The sequence below is a fragment of the Ixodes scapularis genome, unplaced genomic scaffold (genome assembly GCF_016920785.2).
Source record: "Ixodes scapularis isolate PalLabHiFi unplaced genomic scaffold, ASM1692078v2 PGA_scaffold3__209_contigs__length_174095766, whole genome shotgun sequence".
Classification (NCBI taxonomy): Eukaryota; Metazoa; Arthropoda; class Arachnida; order Ixodida; family Ixodidae; genus Ixodes; species Ixodes scapularis.
In genome coordinates this window covers 138,111,119-138,130,031 of record NW_024609868.1, presented here as the reverse complement: position 1 = coordinate 138,130,031, position 18,913 = coordinate 138,111,119, and the positions used below count along the sequence as shown (strand labels likewise).

The 18,913-nt window shown below is 47.1% G+C and overlaps 1 protein-coding gene across 1 annotated transcript in view; it reads right to left on the bottom strand.

Moving 5' to 3' along the window:
* LOC115322204 (phospholipase A1 1-like) overlaps positions 1-3,840 on the bottom strand; it is an 80,020-nt gene extending 76,180 nt beyond the window's left edge. Inside the window, exons 1-2 of the mRNA XM_040208812.1 lie at positions 3,792-3,840; positions 3,145-3,326 (exon numbers count right to left, since the gene is read on the bottom strand). Coding sequence (XP_040064746.1) covers positions 3,145-3,326; positions 3,792-3,840 — 231 coding nt within the window. The remainder of the gene's footprint in view (positions 1-3,144; positions 3,327-3,791) is intronic.
* Positions 3,841-18,913: the final 15,073 nt, after the last annotated feature.

The following is an 18,913-nucleotide window of genomic DNA, read 5'->3' as shown; positions in this document are numbered from 1 at the left end:
GCTCCATGACGAGCAAGCTCTTCATTCTCGTCATGTTATCAACGTGTTCCGCCTTCATCCAACGATCGAAAAATCGACAGATCTTCGCCGTCCACTCCGTGCACAGGTCTGTGCCTGTTCGCTTGGTGTTTCGGAACTTGTCTCGGTAAGCGTCGGCGTTTAGGTGGTAGCGGGAGAAAAGCGCGGTTTTCACGGACGCGTAGTTTTCCGCCTCTACCACGGACAACTCGGAGTATGCCTCGAGAGCGATCCCCGTCAAAACAGACGCCAAGAGGCTAGCTAGCAGCTCGGTGGGCACCTTGTGGACATGGCAGAGTTTCTCGAAGGCTGTGAGGTACGTCTCTATGTCGGCGTCGTCTCGGAACGGAGGTAGTAGTTTGACATAGTGACGCACATCACCGCGCCCGCTTTGTCTTCCGCCACGCCCCAGGTGCCCCTCGGGTCCGCTCTCGTAATGTCTCTGGTCCGCCTTCATCTTAAGGATCTCCAGCTCTACTTCATGGCATCGGATCCTTAGCTGGAGATCACTATCGTTGGAGCGTCCCCCACTACTGTCAACTCCCCCATGCACGTCAATAGCCTCCCGCGACATATCTCGCACTTCATCTCTCCCGACATTTGAATCTCGACTCATCTCACTCTCCAAAATGCGCTGAATAAGTTCATCTTTTCGAAGCGATGCTACATGTACAATATTGAGCTCGGCACACTTTTCTCTCAGCTGCGCTTTGCTGAGAGCGGACAACGCGGCATGCGAAATTTCGTCCATGGTTGTCGCTCACCCAAAATGCCTTGCGTTGATGAGGTCCACCGGTGTAGTTCGTTCTCACTTTTCGGGCTTTTGTTTGTTCACAAAGGTTCTCACTCGTCTGGCCGGACTTCGATGCTCAGGTCCCGCGTTGTCGGTTGGTCACGCCGCACTGTCCCGAAGCCGCTCTCCTCGTGCAGGGACTTCACGTATCCCACCGCTGCCACCATGTAAAGGGTTTATATCCGTCTCGTCTCGTTTCGTGACGTCAAGTCTCTCGTTGTCTTCGGGTCTGTGCTGACGTCGTTGTCGCCGATTGCCAGTCAAGGGTCTCTTCTCTTGGGTTTTAGTGATGTCGGGATCGTAGACAATTTTAGGGTTGTATAACTTGGTTTAATATGCAGGTATTATACACAAAAATTACAACATAGTTAAAGTTCGCTAGTTCTCAAAACTCGATGGCCTCTGCCGTTTAACTCTCTAAGTGACAGCTCTGCACTTTATCTACTTAATTTTCCGCATCGCTCTCGATGGGACTTTTATCTCAACTCCTCCTGCATCGCTCTCGATGCGTCTCCCTTGAAATCTCTTAGTTGACTTCCCTTTCTCAACTCTCCTGCTCCCAACATAGCTACCCTCGTTTCTCTCTCTCTCTCTTTCACTCTCTCCCTCTGACACACATTCTCGTCTTCGTGGTACGGCTGCACAAATCCCGACAAGCAAAATAGTAAATGAGTTCAGTTGGCGCTATCCAATACGAAACGGCCCTCCGCCGCCGACTCTCTAAACATTAAAATCATCGACCCTTACAAACGCACATTAGCCGATTCCCGGTACAACCCCGAAAGGTCGGCAACACGAAAGGGACGTGCCATCAACGTCATAAATCGCGTACACAAATCAGTACACATTCCGAACGAAGCTGTCAAGAGCAGCTAAAATAATAAAAAGCACCTCCGTACACGGAGAAGACGCGGCACCCGTACACGGGTGTAAGGTTACAACGTTCACGTTCGCGCCTCCACTTGGGGCCCATTAACCCCGGGAGGGGAAACGCGCCGTGCCGTAAAGATGCTGGAACCCCCGAAGAAAGCAAAAACATAGAAAATAACACGACACTCTTGTTATATAGGAAAAGAAAGTACGCTGATATTCTCTGCATCCCGGCTACGTCAGAATTAAATAGTCACGCGAAAACGGTCGACATGAAAGCGGAACGAAGGTTGCAACAGAGCACCCTCACTTGAAATGGCCACCGCATGCATCAGAGGCACCTGTAGATTTGGTTGCATTTTAAAACAATTATGACGACCTTGCATAAACATTTAATTCAAGGTGAGCTTTTCCGCGGGTTGGTAAAAAAATCCGGTGAGCTTTTCTCCGACCACACAAAAGTAGTGAGCTTTCCTCCGGGGTTTAAAGATATCATGGGAGTTACATAAAACAGTTTAAAGCCCCGCTGTCTGCTGGTTAGCCAGACCGAAAGACAGCATCCCTCGGTGTTCCAGCGTTGGGTTGTCTAGAAATTGAACTTTATGGATTCTGACTCGTCGTGCATTAGGGATACCGACTGAAAATGTATTACTCTTCTCAAGGAGCACAAGCAAGACGTGGCGAAAGCCACACATGCCCAAAGTCAGACTGAACTTGTTGATAATTTTTGGACGACGGATAACAATTTTTATTTCGAGAATCTGTCAATATTGATGCATGAATAAAGGTGAGTCTCACGAAGATACAGAGCTGTGGTGCATCCAAAGTAATTCATCGGCCTACAACGCCAACCGCGGTCTACTTCCCCAGAAGTACGCGAACCTCTTTTGATAGTACAATTGATTGTCGTGTCTTCCCCTTCCCGCCACATTGACCTCACTGGTGATGTGTTACTGGTATAGAAAACGTCTGATTAAACAGTTATTTTTGTTACGTCAAGTCGGTGTAGTTTGTTTTATCACGATTGGTTCCTGCTTCTGGAACATTTTTGCTTAGCGTAGATAGTGTATAGTGAAGGGCTGGGGTCAACTTTAAAGCCTGACAATGCAACTGCATTTATGAAAGTTTGACTTAAAAAAAAAAGTGGGGCCTTCGACTAAAGTGTTTTTGTTTGGGAGTTTTTTTTAAGATTACCGGTTGCAAACTTTTTAATTTCTGCACCACTTATTGAGTGTACGAATATATATCATATCCGGGCTGCTCAAACGTTTTCTAATCACAGTTGATTCAAAGTAACCAGGTTATATCTGGAGAAATTATAGACAAATACATTTTGCTGGGAGCACTATAATGGAAATATGTAGGTGTACGAGGTTTTACCTCAATTTAGAAATATTCTATTTTAGGATCGCGCTCAAGCGATTTCATGATATGCAAAATCAAAGAAGCCAACGCAAACTTGCCTCTTCAGCCTCTTCTGCGATGTAAATGGAAAGCGCTGTTTCGGCATCTTCCATATCTTCTTTGGTCATTACATCCTCATATTGTGTCAGGTTAAGCAAATCTATATCGCATATAACATCTTGCTCCGTATCAGCGTTATTTTCGCAACCCAGGGCAAGGAACAAAATTGTAAGAGTTGTCACTAAAAGAAAACGGTAATGTCAGTGCGTTCTCAATAGTGTTATAGAATCATTAGGATTTAAATACAATTAACTTGTTTTGGAACAAGATCCCAAGAATAACATCTTTTAACGTCGACGTCTATATTTCTATACGACGTTTGTAAACACTGGACTTATTTGTACTAATTTCTTGTGAAATCCTTATTATTTCTGAATGTGTAAATTAAAAACAACATTCGTTTAGATTTATAGACGAAGAGTTATTCGAACCGAAAAAACATTCCACAACGAATATTGATAATTTCTACCAAAGAAGCCCGCTTGTCACGAGTTGCCTGCTACAAAAGGTCACTACAGATTGATCAATGCAGATTAATTTCGATGACATTCTTGCACCTTTTTAGTTCATCAGATGACAAGGGTATCAAAAATGTTTAAAGCATGCTAAGATATATCTAAATCATCGTGCATAAAAAAGTGCTTACCTTTGAGTGTTGATCTTGTACTGCATCCAATACCACACCGAAAAACCATGATCGCGGATTGCTTTCACCGAATTGGCACAAATGGGAGTACCAAGAAAGAACATTAAGCGCCTCAATGACAGAGAGAGAGAACACGACGACACCGAGGGCTTCTTACAACTGGATGGTTTATTGTAAAATGCACGTGATTTATAAACATCATCGGGCTCTCGACGCAAGAAGGCGAAATCGTTATGGAATTTGCCTTCAGGTGACGTGGAGACACACCCTATTTGCTGCTTGAGCATTGTTCCCCCTACGAAGTTGAGGGATTGAGCTAGAAAAGAAAAATGGCTGTTGCATCACAGGATTTGAAGAAACTCCACGTGGGGCGCTCCTTCGTTGCCTTCTCACGTGTTTTAGCAGAGCATTCTCACGAGACGCAGAAGTGTTATGAAAGAAAAGCTGGCATTGCAGGCAGAGCTTCTACTGCCGATATTACGTTTCAACAGACTATTGGCGCAATGAGCCTGTTGTGCAACACTAACTCGTGACTTTTTGATATTTATTCCACGTGTGAGTGTTGGGTCGCTAAACTCGTGGAACAAACCATTTTTTGCTTGCTGACGTAGCAGGGGGAGTGACCAAAAGAACGCCGCAAAGTTTCCTCCTCCCTGCGAACGCTCAACTTCGCAAAGTTTGACGAAAAATCCCCCGCGATCCCTAGGCGGTGCACGAGAGCACGAGACAGCGCGGGGAAGCGAGCGTTTTCTCCGCTCGCTGTGCGCTGTCTTTGGCAAGGGGGTCTTTGGGCTCTGTATCGCCGTTGGGCGAAATTCGATCCTGTCATGCCTCGTTTAGACGAGAAGCGAGAGCAGACGACGGGAGTTCGTCTGCTACGAACAGGCATTCGCGCAGCGGAACCGAAAGAAAAAGTAGATTTTCTGCTCGAAATCGCGTCCCGCGGGCCACACACCCAAACGCTAGCTTGAATTGTGAGCGTGTGATATTTCACGAAGGGAGGAATCGGCAACACGTGCTTTATTTGCAAAATTTGAGTCGCTATGCTGCCGTACAGACGCTGAAACCTACCAGTATGTAATGAAAGGCTCAGGACAAACACAGAGGCCGCGAGATCTCACATCATTCGTGTGCGGGTGAAAAGTGGAACATTTGTCGACAAAGCTCCCACAGCAGAAACCTGTGACGCATTCACTCAGCGTCCGGGAAAGCTAAACATGGAGACGTTGCCCGAAGCTTGAGCAAAGTCATATTGGAACGGCAGCCATCTTGCCCCGTCGTATTTTGTTTGAGAAAGCTCTCGTTCTCAACACCCTCACCAGGGAAACAAAAAGTCTTACGAAACGTATTGCTAGATATTCCAGCTGACCAGATTTAAGCCGAATCCTTTCAGTGGTTCACTCATAATACCATGCTTAAAACGAAGCAAGCTCTAGCGCGTATAGTGCTAAGAATTGTCTCAATTGTATGCTGTTCTGTAGTCAGCTGGTTTCGGAAACTTACGCCGTCTGTAGATATCTCTGACAGCCGAGTTGCTTAATTGGAAGTCATCGCAAATGTAAGTTCCACATTGCAGCAACCAACGTTTATAGATAAACGATGGCAGCGACTGGCACTCTCGCATTCCCACCCACCACGTCGAACAAAAAGGCGCTAGTTTCGGTTTGAGGTCGGTACTTTTCTACACCTATGGCGACAGCATCAGTCTGCACTCGGTGCATTCGGCAAGTTCGTTCGAAGCCGGTCCTCCGTGCAGCACTCCGCGGGTGCAATACATTAGAACTCTCACACTGCAAGTCTGGATCGCGGATCGGGAGCCCGTCACTGGCATCACCAACGGCCATCGCTTGACAACAGGCAATATAGGCAAGTACAAGGGAACACGCAAAAGTAGGAAGCTTGTACGCGGTGCTCGAGGGCGAGTATTTTATGACGTGCTGCGAACATTATATCGGATGCTTGGAGATCAAGTATTGATTGATTACGGGCTTTATGGCGCAAAGCTATGGCCATACTGCGCCAAAGGAGATTAAGTAGACATTCGTCAAACGTTCAAACATCGATTAAAAAAAAAAAAAAGTAGGCCGCAGCACCATTGACTTTACCGACGCCGCTTGCTCCGAGTTTCAGTTCATCACGGAAGCCCTCAAAACAGTTCAAAGAAAAAGCTTTCACCAGAAGTACTATGTACAAGCGGTTAAAGCGATGCAAATGTCCCCAGTAAAGGCCTTCTAACTTATCGTTTGCTGAGCTCTGATGACTTCGAGATCACGTATGACTCCACAGTAACTCTCGGTAACCCTTGTCTGATTAAACGCATCACAGTTAACGCCCAACAAAGTCGCCCTCGACCCTCAACCACACATTTATTTAAAAAAGAGTGGTATTCTAACGCGTTTAATATTCTTGCCGACAATATAAACTGTTATTTGCGGACAGCACGATAGAAGTTTCGTGGTCGAGAACAACATACTAATGTAATAAAATTGAGTTTTCCCGTTTCTTCTATAGCATGCATTAGCTCGTGTCAAGCGATGACTGCCGGTGGTGCCGCTGGACCCCAGCAATACAGGCCTCTATCCGCGATCCAGCCTACTGACAGATCAGTGGTGCCAGTGCTATTAGGCATAAATCGTTTATTTGCATTGGTAGGCCCATACCTGCCGGACGTCGGGACGAGGCCCAGCGCAAAACCGTACATCAGGCCAATATTGGAGCCGGTTTTCGGCCCAAAATCACCTCGACACTGGCCACGTACCGACGTGCTGTTTCGGCGACTCATTTGTGTAAATTATTTGTTCAGTCATCTTATTGGGTCCCCAGCCACTGTGTACACCCCGAAAAAGTGTGCTGTGGTAACTACATTTTTACGAGAAGGAATATTGTAGTTTTACATCTTTATAAAAAGGTGTTGTGTATTATCGCACGTTTTAACCCTTTACCGCATAATGGGTCATATATGGAACACACCGGTTAAGAATATATAAGATATTGCAGCTATGCCTTGTGCTCAAACTGCATGCGGATCCAGATATGGCACATACCTCCGCTTTGTGCGCCAAGCAAGTAGTGCCATCTGTCGGTGGCATTTTAAACTGACAGCCGCATTGTTTCGGTTTCCGAATCTTTCGTGCAGGTGGGTTCGTTCTGTGAAAGTTCATCGCACATACGGTAAGTTCTTGTCATGTGACTTATTTCAATATTTCAGAAGTTGTTTCTAATCTGTTTAGGATACCCTAGACGCATATTATGTTAGCACTGACCGGATATTTTGTTTGCAACATATTTTTTTTTGTGCCATATGTGGCACAACATGCAGTCTGCTATGGTGACGTTGAATATTGTAATTGAAGTATGTACGTGTTTTACTCTTCTTAGACCTCTGAATTCTCGGAAATTCTTTGGCAAGGGGACCACCTGGAAATGGAAATGAAAGCGAGGACAGTGAGCTGTCTGACGATGGTGACGACCTTTACGTGCCACCAGGGAAAGAAACTGTACCCCTGCATGACCTCTCATCATCTGATACAAAATCGGTCGATGATGCTGAGCTCCTGCCATCCACAAGAATCAAAAAGCAGAAGAATAGCATCCCAACTTGGCAAGAAAAAACATCCGTCTATGATCCTGAGGCCCTGAAGTTTTCCGGTGATGCCACACTTCCACGAGAAGTTACTGAACTCGACACACCTCTTCAATACTTCAAATATTTTATTACACCTGAGATTGTGGACCACATAGTCGATCAGACAAACCTGTACTCAGTACAGTGTGAGCCCAACAAGCCAGTGTGTGTAACTGGAGCAGAACTTGAACAGTTCTTTGGAACAATTATCTACATGTCCTTTGTGAAGCTCCCAGCGACGAGACTTTATTGGAGCAGTCACATCGGGCAGCATGCTATTTCGGACATCCTATCGTGCAACCGTTGGGAGGAGCTCAAGCGGTTCCTCCATGTCAACGACTACACCACATTTGTCCCCATTGGTCACCCATCTCACGACAAGCTGCACAAAATCAGACCGCTTTTGGACATGCTAAACGCGCGGCTGCACTTGATTCCAAAAGAGGAGTATCTTGCGGTTGATGAGCAAATAATTCCGACAAAATCAAGATCATCAATTAAACAGTATAACACCAAAAAACCTCGCAAGTGGGGATACAAGGCATTTGTACTGAGTGGAATATCGGGGTTCAGTTATGACATTGAAGTGTTTGCTGGCGCTCAGAACAACACCGTAGTGGTTGACTGTCCAGACCTCGGCGCTAGCAGCAAGGTAGTCTTGCGACTGTGCAAGACTGTTCCTGAGCAAAAGAAGCGCAACATTTTTTTTTGACAACTGGTTCACCAGTGTGCCGCTTGCTGTTCAACTTGCCAAGAAGGGCTTGCTTCCTTTAGGAACAGTAAGAGCCAACAGATTGCCTGGGTGCAAGCTACCAAAAGAAGCCGAGTTGAAAGCCAACGGACGTGGCAGCATGACTGAACGAGCCGCAATAGTCGACGGTGTCGATGTGTGTGTCGTGGCGTGGTATGACAACAAGGTGGTGTCCACTTTGTCTACCTATGTTGGAAGTGGCCCAGTGGCTGAAGCTGAGAGGTATGACCGAAAAAAAAAATATCTGATGGTTCCGTGCCCGCAGTCGGTGAAAGTTTACAACAGCTACATGGGGGGTGTGGATCTTCTGGACTCCATGCTAGGGCTTTACAGAATTCAAATCAGATCAAAGAAATGGTATCTCAAGATATTTTTTCATGTCCTTGATTTGGCATTAGTAAACTCTTGGCTCCTCTCGAGGCGAAGGAATGGAAAAGGAATGCCGCTCGCTGACTTCAAGTTGTCTGTAGCTGAAGGTCTCTGCAAAGCTGGAAAACCTGCCGAGAGAAAACGAGGGCGCCCGAGCAACGAAGTCGAGGCTCAACTCATCGAGAAAAGGAGACGTGGTCCTGCAGCTGCAGTACCCTCGCAGGACGTTCGCCTGGACAAGACGGACAACTTCCCCCTATGGATGGAGACACGGGCAAGATGCAAGTTGCCGAGTTGCCAGGCAAAATCCTTTGTATCATGCCAGAAGTGCAATGTTCCTCTCTGCTTGAACAAAGCGAGGAACTGTTTCTTGAAGTTTCACACGTCCTAAATGTTTGTGTATGTTGACACAAATCTGTCATTTAATGTTTTTTTCCAAACAATAAATATTCTTTCAAATATTGCCACAAATAGTATGGTCAAAATAAGATGAATAAAATGTCTTGTGGTTCCAATAAAATTACGTATACTGCATACTGTCCCATAAATGGCACAAACCTAATTTTATAAAAAAATCTTGCATGTTTATTATAATGTTTGAAAAATATTTTAAGTTATGTTTTTATATTCCCCAGCAGATGAAATATATGTTTCTCGTCGTCGTAAAAAAAGTCATGCGGTAAAGGGTTAAGAAATGTGTTTAAAAAATCACACATTTTTAAGGGTGTGAGGTTTACATTTTTTTATAAGGTCTATCGCTACACTTATTAGGGTGTTAGTTATGGGACACCTCAATTATATGTATAAAGGTGTGAAAAAGTTTAATGTGTATGCACCTCTAACTTAAGAAAATCGCCTTCATGTGATTACTTCGCTTGCCGATGAAACGATCTGTCGATGACACGTCGTTCGATGAACTGATTTGACCGCCGATTAGTGACGACTGCCAATAGAATTTTGGGGAAATTATTCTGCCGGCTGCCGAGGGACTCGACCCTACCCAAGAATTACCCCTGTTCTTGTTTCTTTTCCAGCATTTTGAATTGAATACCAGCTTAGTAGTACCTCTGCGGATATCACAGAAAAGAACGATGGCAGCAGCCGCAAAAACTCTGACAGCCCGGCTCACAGTCATGTGGGAGACTGACAGGTTCTCGTCAGTCGCCATTATGCCTTGAAAGGTACCGGTTCGGAAGAACCGGAGCGCGCAGAGAAGTTGTTTTTCCACGGTCATGGTAGACGCGATTGTCCGCCGCCTCGAAGTCCGGGCGCCGAACGAAGCTCGTCGCAGAGTCTACGCGCAACGGCTTTCGATAGCCGGTACTATCGCCGAAAGTCGTCGTCGGGGAGTTGAAAGGCGTCCCGGTAATCTCGGTAGCGACGCCGACGGTGGCAGAAGCCACCGTCGGCGTCGCTACCGACTCGGCCACAGCGTACAGCACCGCCATGTTGACAAAGTTTAACTTCGCCTTGATCTAAAGCGAAGATTTTGAGCTCAAACCACGGCTCTCGCAAAGTTCGGAAACGTCACTTTGACGTCAGCGAGAACTTCGACAAACGAGGTTTCTAATCACTTTTTTTTACTCAAACTTTGGAGGGATTTCGAGCGTCAACAGGTTGCCTATGGACAGTCTGCAATGCATTAATTTTAGCTTGGCGTAGGAATGTAGGGACAAACGGACGCTACGTCATCGGCGAAGCTGTTCAATCAGCGGGCTCATCGCGCCCTTCACGCGCTGCACGCGCGCCCCGATGAACTTTGCTGCATTCTGCTGCTTTCAAAGAAATGAGCGTTCTAATGATTGACACCTCATTCGGCGCGACGTCAGCGTCGCAAGAGTCCAACTAGCGCGTTCCGCAAATTTCGGGCACAAATTTGTGATCGACGAGTTTAGCAACCCAGTTGGTCGGCCAATTAATAAGGGTTGCTGTGAAAGGCCTCGAGAGACAGGTTTCGCTGTACAGTTCTATTACCACAGGTGAACGCCAGGGAGCGTCTTCGCCAGGTGGTGATGGTCAGCTGTGCCCGGACGAAGGGCGAGAGGCGCCTTGGGGTCGCCAACATGCATCTTACGAAGGGAGGACGTGGCCTCCAAGGAAGGATTATCGAGGTGACGGACGCCAGTCTCATCAGTCCTTACCTTCCGGCCCCTCTCCCTCCTGCTTCGATCTGGCCTCGACGTACGGCGACCCGACAGACTTGGGACGCCCTCGACAAGGGAGAGGGTAATCATAATGCATTTCAATGCAAATGTGCAAGCGAGCTGGAAAAGAATGACGAAAATAATCCCTGGAGAAGGGGAGCAAGTGGGACAAAGGACGAACACAAATGTCCAAACACAGCTAGGTGACCGGTGAGCAACCGAAAAAATCCGCCTGGTCCGGGTATGGAACAGGGGACCTCTCCATTACAGGTGGAGCGCTCTACTAACTGAGTACTGACGTCTGACCCCTGGTTAGCTCAGTTGGTAGAGCGCTCCACATATAATGGAGGGGCCCCGGGTTCGATACCCGGACAAGACGGATTTTTTCGGTCGCTCACCAGTCACCTAGCTGTGTTTGAAGATTTGTGTTTGTCCTTTGTCCCTCTTCCTCCGCTTCTCCAGGGATTATTTTCCTCAAAGGAAAGGGCTTTACACACTTTCCCCAACTGAGATCGCCCATGGCATTATCCCCTAACGCACAAAAGCCAGGACGCTCTTCCACCATCCGAACTTCGCTGGCGCCATTGTCCGCCGAGGTTGACCGGCGACCTCGTGGCCAAGGACGCCTGGCCCTCCGGTGTGCGTGACGCGTGTTGCGGAGCGCGAGGGAGAGCGAAATGGCGTGTCTGGACGGTACGAACAATGAACCCTGGGGATTTCCTGCTAGGGATGTGGGCAAAGTGAGGTTATAAAAGCAGCAGCAGGCGGCTGCTACTGGGTGTTTTCGAATGTGTTCTTGACTTGATGTAACCTGTCCATATGTATATATAAAGAGTTATATACGAGACACCCCTCCTGCTCCCTGGTCCTTCCCGACTCCGGCTACCACATGAGCTCCTGCCCTGGCTCGACTCCCTGCCGTGCCCAAAGTTGCCGGACAACCGCTCTGTCACAACAGGGTGTACAGAGGTTTTGTTTAGTTTTGGAAAGGATAATACATAAAGCTTGTGGGAAACGAGGGTGAAAGAAGACAGGGGTGAGGGTACGTGACAGACGGTCGGCCGAGAAGACACGAGCTGGCGCGAGATAGAGCGTGCTGCGCGAGGCTGGGGCCGAGTAGGAACGACGGAGCCGGTCTGGCTGGTCTGGCCCTTGGCGAACCCAGGAGCGGTCCAACAGCGAGGTTTGGAGCGAAACAGGTGGGAACGACGAGCCCTGGACATACCGGCCTGGGCCATGACAATCCCGGGGTAGTTCCGCAGCGAGACTCGGGCTGTGATAGCCCGGGGCAGCTAGCCTACGCAGCGCTGGCGTGGGAAGGACGATCCGCAGACCTGGACACAGGCTCCGACTGCGAGCTCTGAACGGAGGGCGACTACCAGGGTCGGTGGGCCCGGACTGCCGGTTCTCGAGGACGGGCGACCGGGAGGCACCGACCCATTCGCTGTCTTCTCGTTGTGTTGTGTTACTCCCTGGGAGACGAGCGAAGCACAAACCGATAAGGCAGTACTTATTGTAGAGCGAGAATACTACACAGATTACCACAAGCTTTATCTGTCGGTTTCTGCGTTCGTCAACTACCCGAGAGGCCCTGAAGTCTTAAATTTGATGCACTAATGCCGAACATGCCTACGGACCTACGGCACGATACGCCGCCTACCGTCAGAGTTTATAGAAAAACGAAATTGACCTAACAACGAAGTGCATTCGATTATGTAAAATATCTTAAGCAAATATTTTAAATCTACGATCGGAGTCCACACAGCAAGCAACGTCCAAAGCCTAACGCGGAGAGCAAACCGCCTACATCTTGCGCAGGGGTTGCAGTAACGTCAGAACGACGGCGAGTTTTGATTGGTTTTGATTAGAAGAGGAGTGGGATTACCTCAATGCTAGATGCCTTGAGGTCTACCCACCATTTTTTTTTCTCAATCAGCCAATAAGAGTTTGGCGTTCTAACATCGTCGGAACACCTGTGGAAGAAGCAGACAAAATTGCGCTCCGTATTACTAGAAAACGCCTCATTTTTTTTTGTGCTTTCTTTAACGACAGCAAAGTGAACCGTTACGGTCCACATTCAGGGCCAGCCTTAGGGGTGGGTGACCTGTGCGATCGCCCAGGGCGCCATCAATATAGGGAGGCGCCACCGCGCCCCATAAAATATTTTTAGAGCGCAGCTCTTAGGGGCCCGTTCCCGGCTTGAGCGGCGTCGGCGTCGGCGTCGGCGTCGGCGTCGGCGTCGCCGTCGGCGTAATCGCAACTCTCGTGGTTACGAGGGTTACGAGGGTTAATCTCATGCGGGTTACCCTCACGAAGGCCGCGAGGGTTACTTACCCTCGTAACCCTCACGAGGGTTACGAGGGTTAGTTACCCTCAAAAGGGTTACCTTCATGAGGGTTACCCTCACGAGGGTTACTTACCCTCGTAACCCTCTCGAGGGTGACGAGGGTTAGTTACCCTCAAAAGGGTTACCTTCACGAGGGTTACCCTCACGAGGGTCACGAGGGTTATGAGAGTTACCCTCACGAGGGTCACGAGAGTTACCCTCACGAGGGTCACAAGAGTTGCCCTCACAAGGGTTACTAGGGTTACTCTCACGAGGGTCACGATGGTTACCCAGGTCACGTGACCGCCCCCGGGGTCACGTGACCTGGGGATACCCCCCGAGGTCACGTGACCCCCGTTGACGTCATAGCCACTGATGACGTCATCAGTGACGTCACTGATGACGTCACCGGCATCCGCATCGTCATCGTCATCATCACTGATGACGTCATCAGTGACGTCGCTGATGACGTCACCGGCATCCGCATCGTCATCATCATCATCACTGATGGCGTCATCAGTGACGTCACTGATGACGTCAACGGCATCGTCACGTGGCCCCAGGTCACGTGACCCCCCCCCCCCGACGTCACGTGACGCCCCAAGGTCACGTGACTCCCACAAGGTCACGTAACCCTCAAGGTCACGTGACCCTCAAGGTCACGTGACCCCCCGCCCCCCCCCCCCCCCCCGAGGTCACTTGACCCACCCCCCAGTACCCTTCCCTCCTCCTCCTCAAGAGCTGCGCTCTAATTCGGCGTTACAGGGAGTTGTAAACGGCTTTCATTTTTTTTTAACACACCGCTTCTCGTTTGACGAAACGCTCGTGTTGGGCCATTGCTCACATGTCTATTAACAACCTAATGTCGCGCATAGTAGATATATCTACTAGGTACGACATCAGGCTGTTAATGAACATCTGAGCAGTGGCCGACCACGTCGCTATAGGGGCGTATAAGAAAAAAGGGGCGGTGGGGGGGGGGGGGGGGGGGGGAGCGCCACGGCTGGAGTTTGCCCAGGGCGATTGATGACGTAAGGCCGGCCCTGTCCACATTATACTGGACTTTATCTTGTACAAGAAAATGAAAAGTCACACGTTTTTCTTGCATGTAAACAGAAATAATATAACCATCTAAATTGAAAAACGGAAGCCTGCTCATCTTGAACAAGTGAATGCATAAAGACATGGTGCCGTGCACCGTCAAAACGAACACGCAGCAAAAATACCTTAAGTATAGCTTCCAGAAGTGTTGGTTCTTTAATCGTTTGTCCTTACTCCCCGTTATTTCTTCCCGGAATGACGGGGGTTAGGGTGCGTGCGGAAAGTGCTCCGCTCAGTTTTTTGGTCGGCAACACTTCCTTGCTTGTAGTGCACTGTTTTCATTGCAAGTGCCTTAACATTCAATCGGACGACTACAGCTTCTACATGACTGACGGAGTGAGTACATATACAAGAGTGCTTTATGCACGAAAAGGCGTGACCCAGACAATGTTGGCCCATGTTTTCGAGAGCGGCGTCTCTGACAGCGAAAACTGTATTGCCATTAAGGCATTAAGGGGCCGCGCAATGCAGTCTTGACGGGCTTTCGAGGTTGCTCATTGAGAGAGGGGACCAACTTGTCAGCACAGTTCGGTTCCTTCGAGATGACAACAATGCCACTCGTGGCGATCTTCAAAAATTGAATTTTCAGATTTCGGAACTGACACTTACCGCGCCTGATGCCATTGGTTCCACTGGGGAAACAGCGAGTCGGCCTACCTCAAGGTGGCACGAACGAAAGCTTCTTCTGCTCCTCGTCCTCATTTCAAGGGGCTGGTCGTCGCGCCTGGGTCCACTGGGCACCGCCAACATGTTGGCAGTCACCTTCGCGTGCCGTGCCGAGTCCTAGTGTCGCCGAAAATACGGAAGGACTGGATTAACCAGGTGACGGGTACAAACTCTTCAGTTCTACCAAGGATGTCCGCCGCCCGGATTGGGCGAGCGCAAACACTGCCATGTGTCTTCTGTGCCTCGACCACCTGCTAACCCTGCCCTGTTCGTCTCGAGGCTTCATCCGTCTACTACGTGTGAGGTCCTAAGTGAACTTGTGTCTATCGCATTGGAGGTAGGCTCTTTTACGTGAAAGAAGCTACGTAGCAAATATAATAATTATGCTTGTTTCCATATAAGTAGCACAGCTGCTAACTCTAGTCTTATTAACGATGCTTCTGTGTGGCCCGAAGGGTGCTTATTTAGGCGTTTTGGGGGTTCTTTGTTTGACTCCGAACCTTCTGAAACTACCGATAACGTACCAAAATGAGTAATACTCAAATCTACTATCAGGATGCCCGTGGATTGCGAACAAACTCGGACTCCTTCTTTGCATCGGTTTTGACCTCAGATTTTGATATATTATGTATCACTGAAAATTAGCTAACCGGATCTATCTCTAGTTCTGAGTATTTTCGCCCTGATTATTGGGTTTTTAGATGTGATCGTGAGTCGACAGGTTCCATCTCCACTCTGGGGAGAGGCGTGCTTACGGCAGTATGCATATCTTTATCGTGCTTTCAACGGTCTGACCTTGAGCTAAATTAATGCGTTTGTACTGAAGTTCGAGTCACCAACGGACTTAACTTGCTTATCGGGAACTACTACTTTCTGCCTCGTAATGCCTCTGCTATACTAGGTCACGCTCTTACCCATATTTCTAATTTCATTGACTTTTCAGTGTACATTGTTTAATTTTGGGGGATTGTAATATACCTGGCGTTAACTGGGATTTGAGCATGTCCACTACGCATCTGAGCGTTTGATGTGAGCATGAATGAGTCAGTTTCATGACTTTTAACGGCCTTCATCAATACATTTATAATTTATTTATATTCATTTATATATATTTATATTATATTCTTATAGATATGTAAAAAGTGGTGTCTATTTTTATATTTATATTTATTTTATTTTGTCCTCTGAATTATGAAAAGCATGAGGCGCCACATTGTTCAAGACTGCAGCTTGTGTAGTTGTTTGGGTTGCAACTTTGTATTTTATGTATTTGCAGATGTTTCAATAATAAGTTTTTCTCTTTGTTTTTATGACAATGGTGTTCTTTTTATTTATTCTCTTTGTGACTTGTTTGTAATCTTATTTCTGCTGTATGAACTGAAGGGGGCAGAGGCGCTGTCAGGCACACGCCTTTATCTCTGCCCCCCCCCCCCCCCCTGCGAATAAATGAAATCCGCAAAACAAATAAAGCAAAGAAAATTAGCGTGCCGTAAATGCTGCCTGTAATGTCCTTGATTTGTGTATGACTAACTTCAAAGCGGCCTCGAAGGACGCTGTTCCCTATCAAGTCATTCCTGTTGATAAGTGGCACCTCTTCTTTTAGTAATAGCCTCCTTTTCATTTACTATTTGCTGAAACATAGGGGCTCCTGTGTTTCATTAGGCTCGTGCTAACTACTTGGGACTGTGCATGCATCTGAACGATACTGACTGGGACACTGCTTTGAAATATACCGACGTTGACTGTGCCGTCTCTCGGCTGACAGATATTGTCGAGTCTGTTTTGGAGCGCTTTATACCGGTAAAGTATAGTATCCGAAGTGCTTGGTGGTTCTCACACGATCTCCGGCGGGCACTGGCCTTGAAATCGCACTATCACAAGATATATAACTCATCGGGCTTGGACAAATGGCGCTGTTTATTCAAGGAACACGGCTACACTAAAAGTTCACTGAACAGTATATCGTCACTAAACAAAATGGCTATTTCCAAATGTAAAAAAAGAAATTGTTGCAACTTTGCTTAATCCACTCGGCGCAATGAAATGCGGTAGCCTTGAACAAATTTTGTTAGTGAAAACAAATACGAGGGAAATGGTACGGTAATGAAATGGTTTCCTACGCCCTACAAACATCAGGAACGACGTCAAGGATGGCGTCATGGACGATGCCGAGAACGAGGTTCTGGAAGACGACGTCCAGAGCGACGTCTAGGACGAGCCCTTACGAACGACGTCTAGGACAACTTCGAGGACGTCGTCAAGGACGGCGTCTAGGACCACTTTGAAGACAACTTCACGTCAGGTTCATCTACCGCGCCTAGGATCTTACGCGACCGGAGCTTAGGCTTCAGCCACCATCGTTTCAGCCACAAGCACTTCAGCCGCGGGTGTTATATGACCTTGATTACGAGATCTTACTCCTCAGCAACCACCGCTTCAGCCACGGGCCACTCTCAGAAAAAAAGGTGCATTATTACACCCCTTGTCCCATATAATACACCCCAAAACTTCAATTTGACGTACAGCGCCCTATAGTCGAACAGGCAGCCCCAAAGTTTGCGAGGGGCTTGATAGCCGTGTGGTACAACTTATTAAGATAGCTGATGTACGTATTATTGACTACAAAAAAGACTATCGGAGTTTTCTTGGCCGTACTGCAAAAGCTCCGTGTTTTCTTTCTTTGGTCTTTGATACGTACTTTAGCAATTTAATAAGTTATATCGCATCGTTATCAAGCCCTTCGTAAAATTTGGGGCCGTCTATTCGACTATAGGGCGCTGTACGTCGAAATTAAGTTTTGGGGTGTATTATATGGGACAAAAGGGTGTAAGGTGATACCATTTTTTTAAAGTGTATAAAGCTACCACTTTAATATATTAATACATCTACAATAATATCTTGTGTATATTCCTTCACGGAAGCAACTATTATTCGAATCATACACTGCTGAGACAAATTATGGTGCTTACGAACCTAGATATCTTCAAGAATCTGTAAAGCTAACAGCATCAAGAAGCTTCGTTTAACCGCTGCTGTGGTCGTGCCGAAATGCCTTTAGACGTGTTCTTTTACATCATGCGTGCTATCAATGTTCCTCTAGCGGGCAACGCCGTAACGCACAAGCTTGGCACGCCTGTTCTTTTTGAGTCGTTTGACCCCTGAAGGTGACTGAACTATACTTCCTAAACGTACGCATATGTGAAGGAACAACTTTACGTTATGCGAGACATTCACCCCTCGGCAAGCTGATGCAATCCCCTAGGCATCATTACGTAGTAGATACTTTGCATTCAGAATAAAAATCTGCACGTTTCTTAGCGTGAATGATGGTGTAAAATTTCAAATCTGGTAAAATCTTTCCTATGAATTATCCTAATTATTTGGTTGCAAAATTATCACAAGCAATTGTAAAATTGTAGCGTGCATGTTTTGTCATTTTTGTCTTTTTATTTTGGTAAGAACTCATAAAAAATGACGCATGGACGTCCGTTCGTCCCAATCAGCCATTTTAAACACAATCAGTCAAAATCCGGCCCTACTTTGCCACCTTCGTATTTATGAGTTCGTCATTGAAAGGAAACCACTGCGATGAAATAGCAAAATAATCTATTGACATGCTCATAAAATTGGTTAAAGGTTCTACGGTAAAGCGGAGTTTACAATGTAGGTTTTAATTTAAAAGAAAGCCCCCTGAAACATTTCCTTAAGAAAATAATATGAAGGTTGATTCTAGCGTAGTTGTATCCCGTAAATCTAAATACCACGCTCGTTTCTTTCTTTTTTTTTCTGTACCTTTTTTTAAAGATGTAACTAAACGCGAGAAAACAGGAAACACCTCCAACCAGTCGTTTCGTCATAAGAGGATCTTTCGGCCGCAAAGCACGATTCGCTTGTGTGGGCACCGCGAGCAATTTCAAGCTTGCCAGGTAAATTCTGTCGCAATGGCACCAGTCGTAAAGTATTTTTCTGACCCCTTTGAAAAGAACAAGAGTGCGCGCGCATAGCTTTGATAGGCGCTGAAGATGCGTGAGCGGGGAGATTCCGTAACTTCATTTTATGACGTCACGCTCCGGGAGGGAGCGACTTCAACGGTAATTTGAAATGAGTTTCTGCAGCCTGCGCCAAATTAAAAAGAAAAAA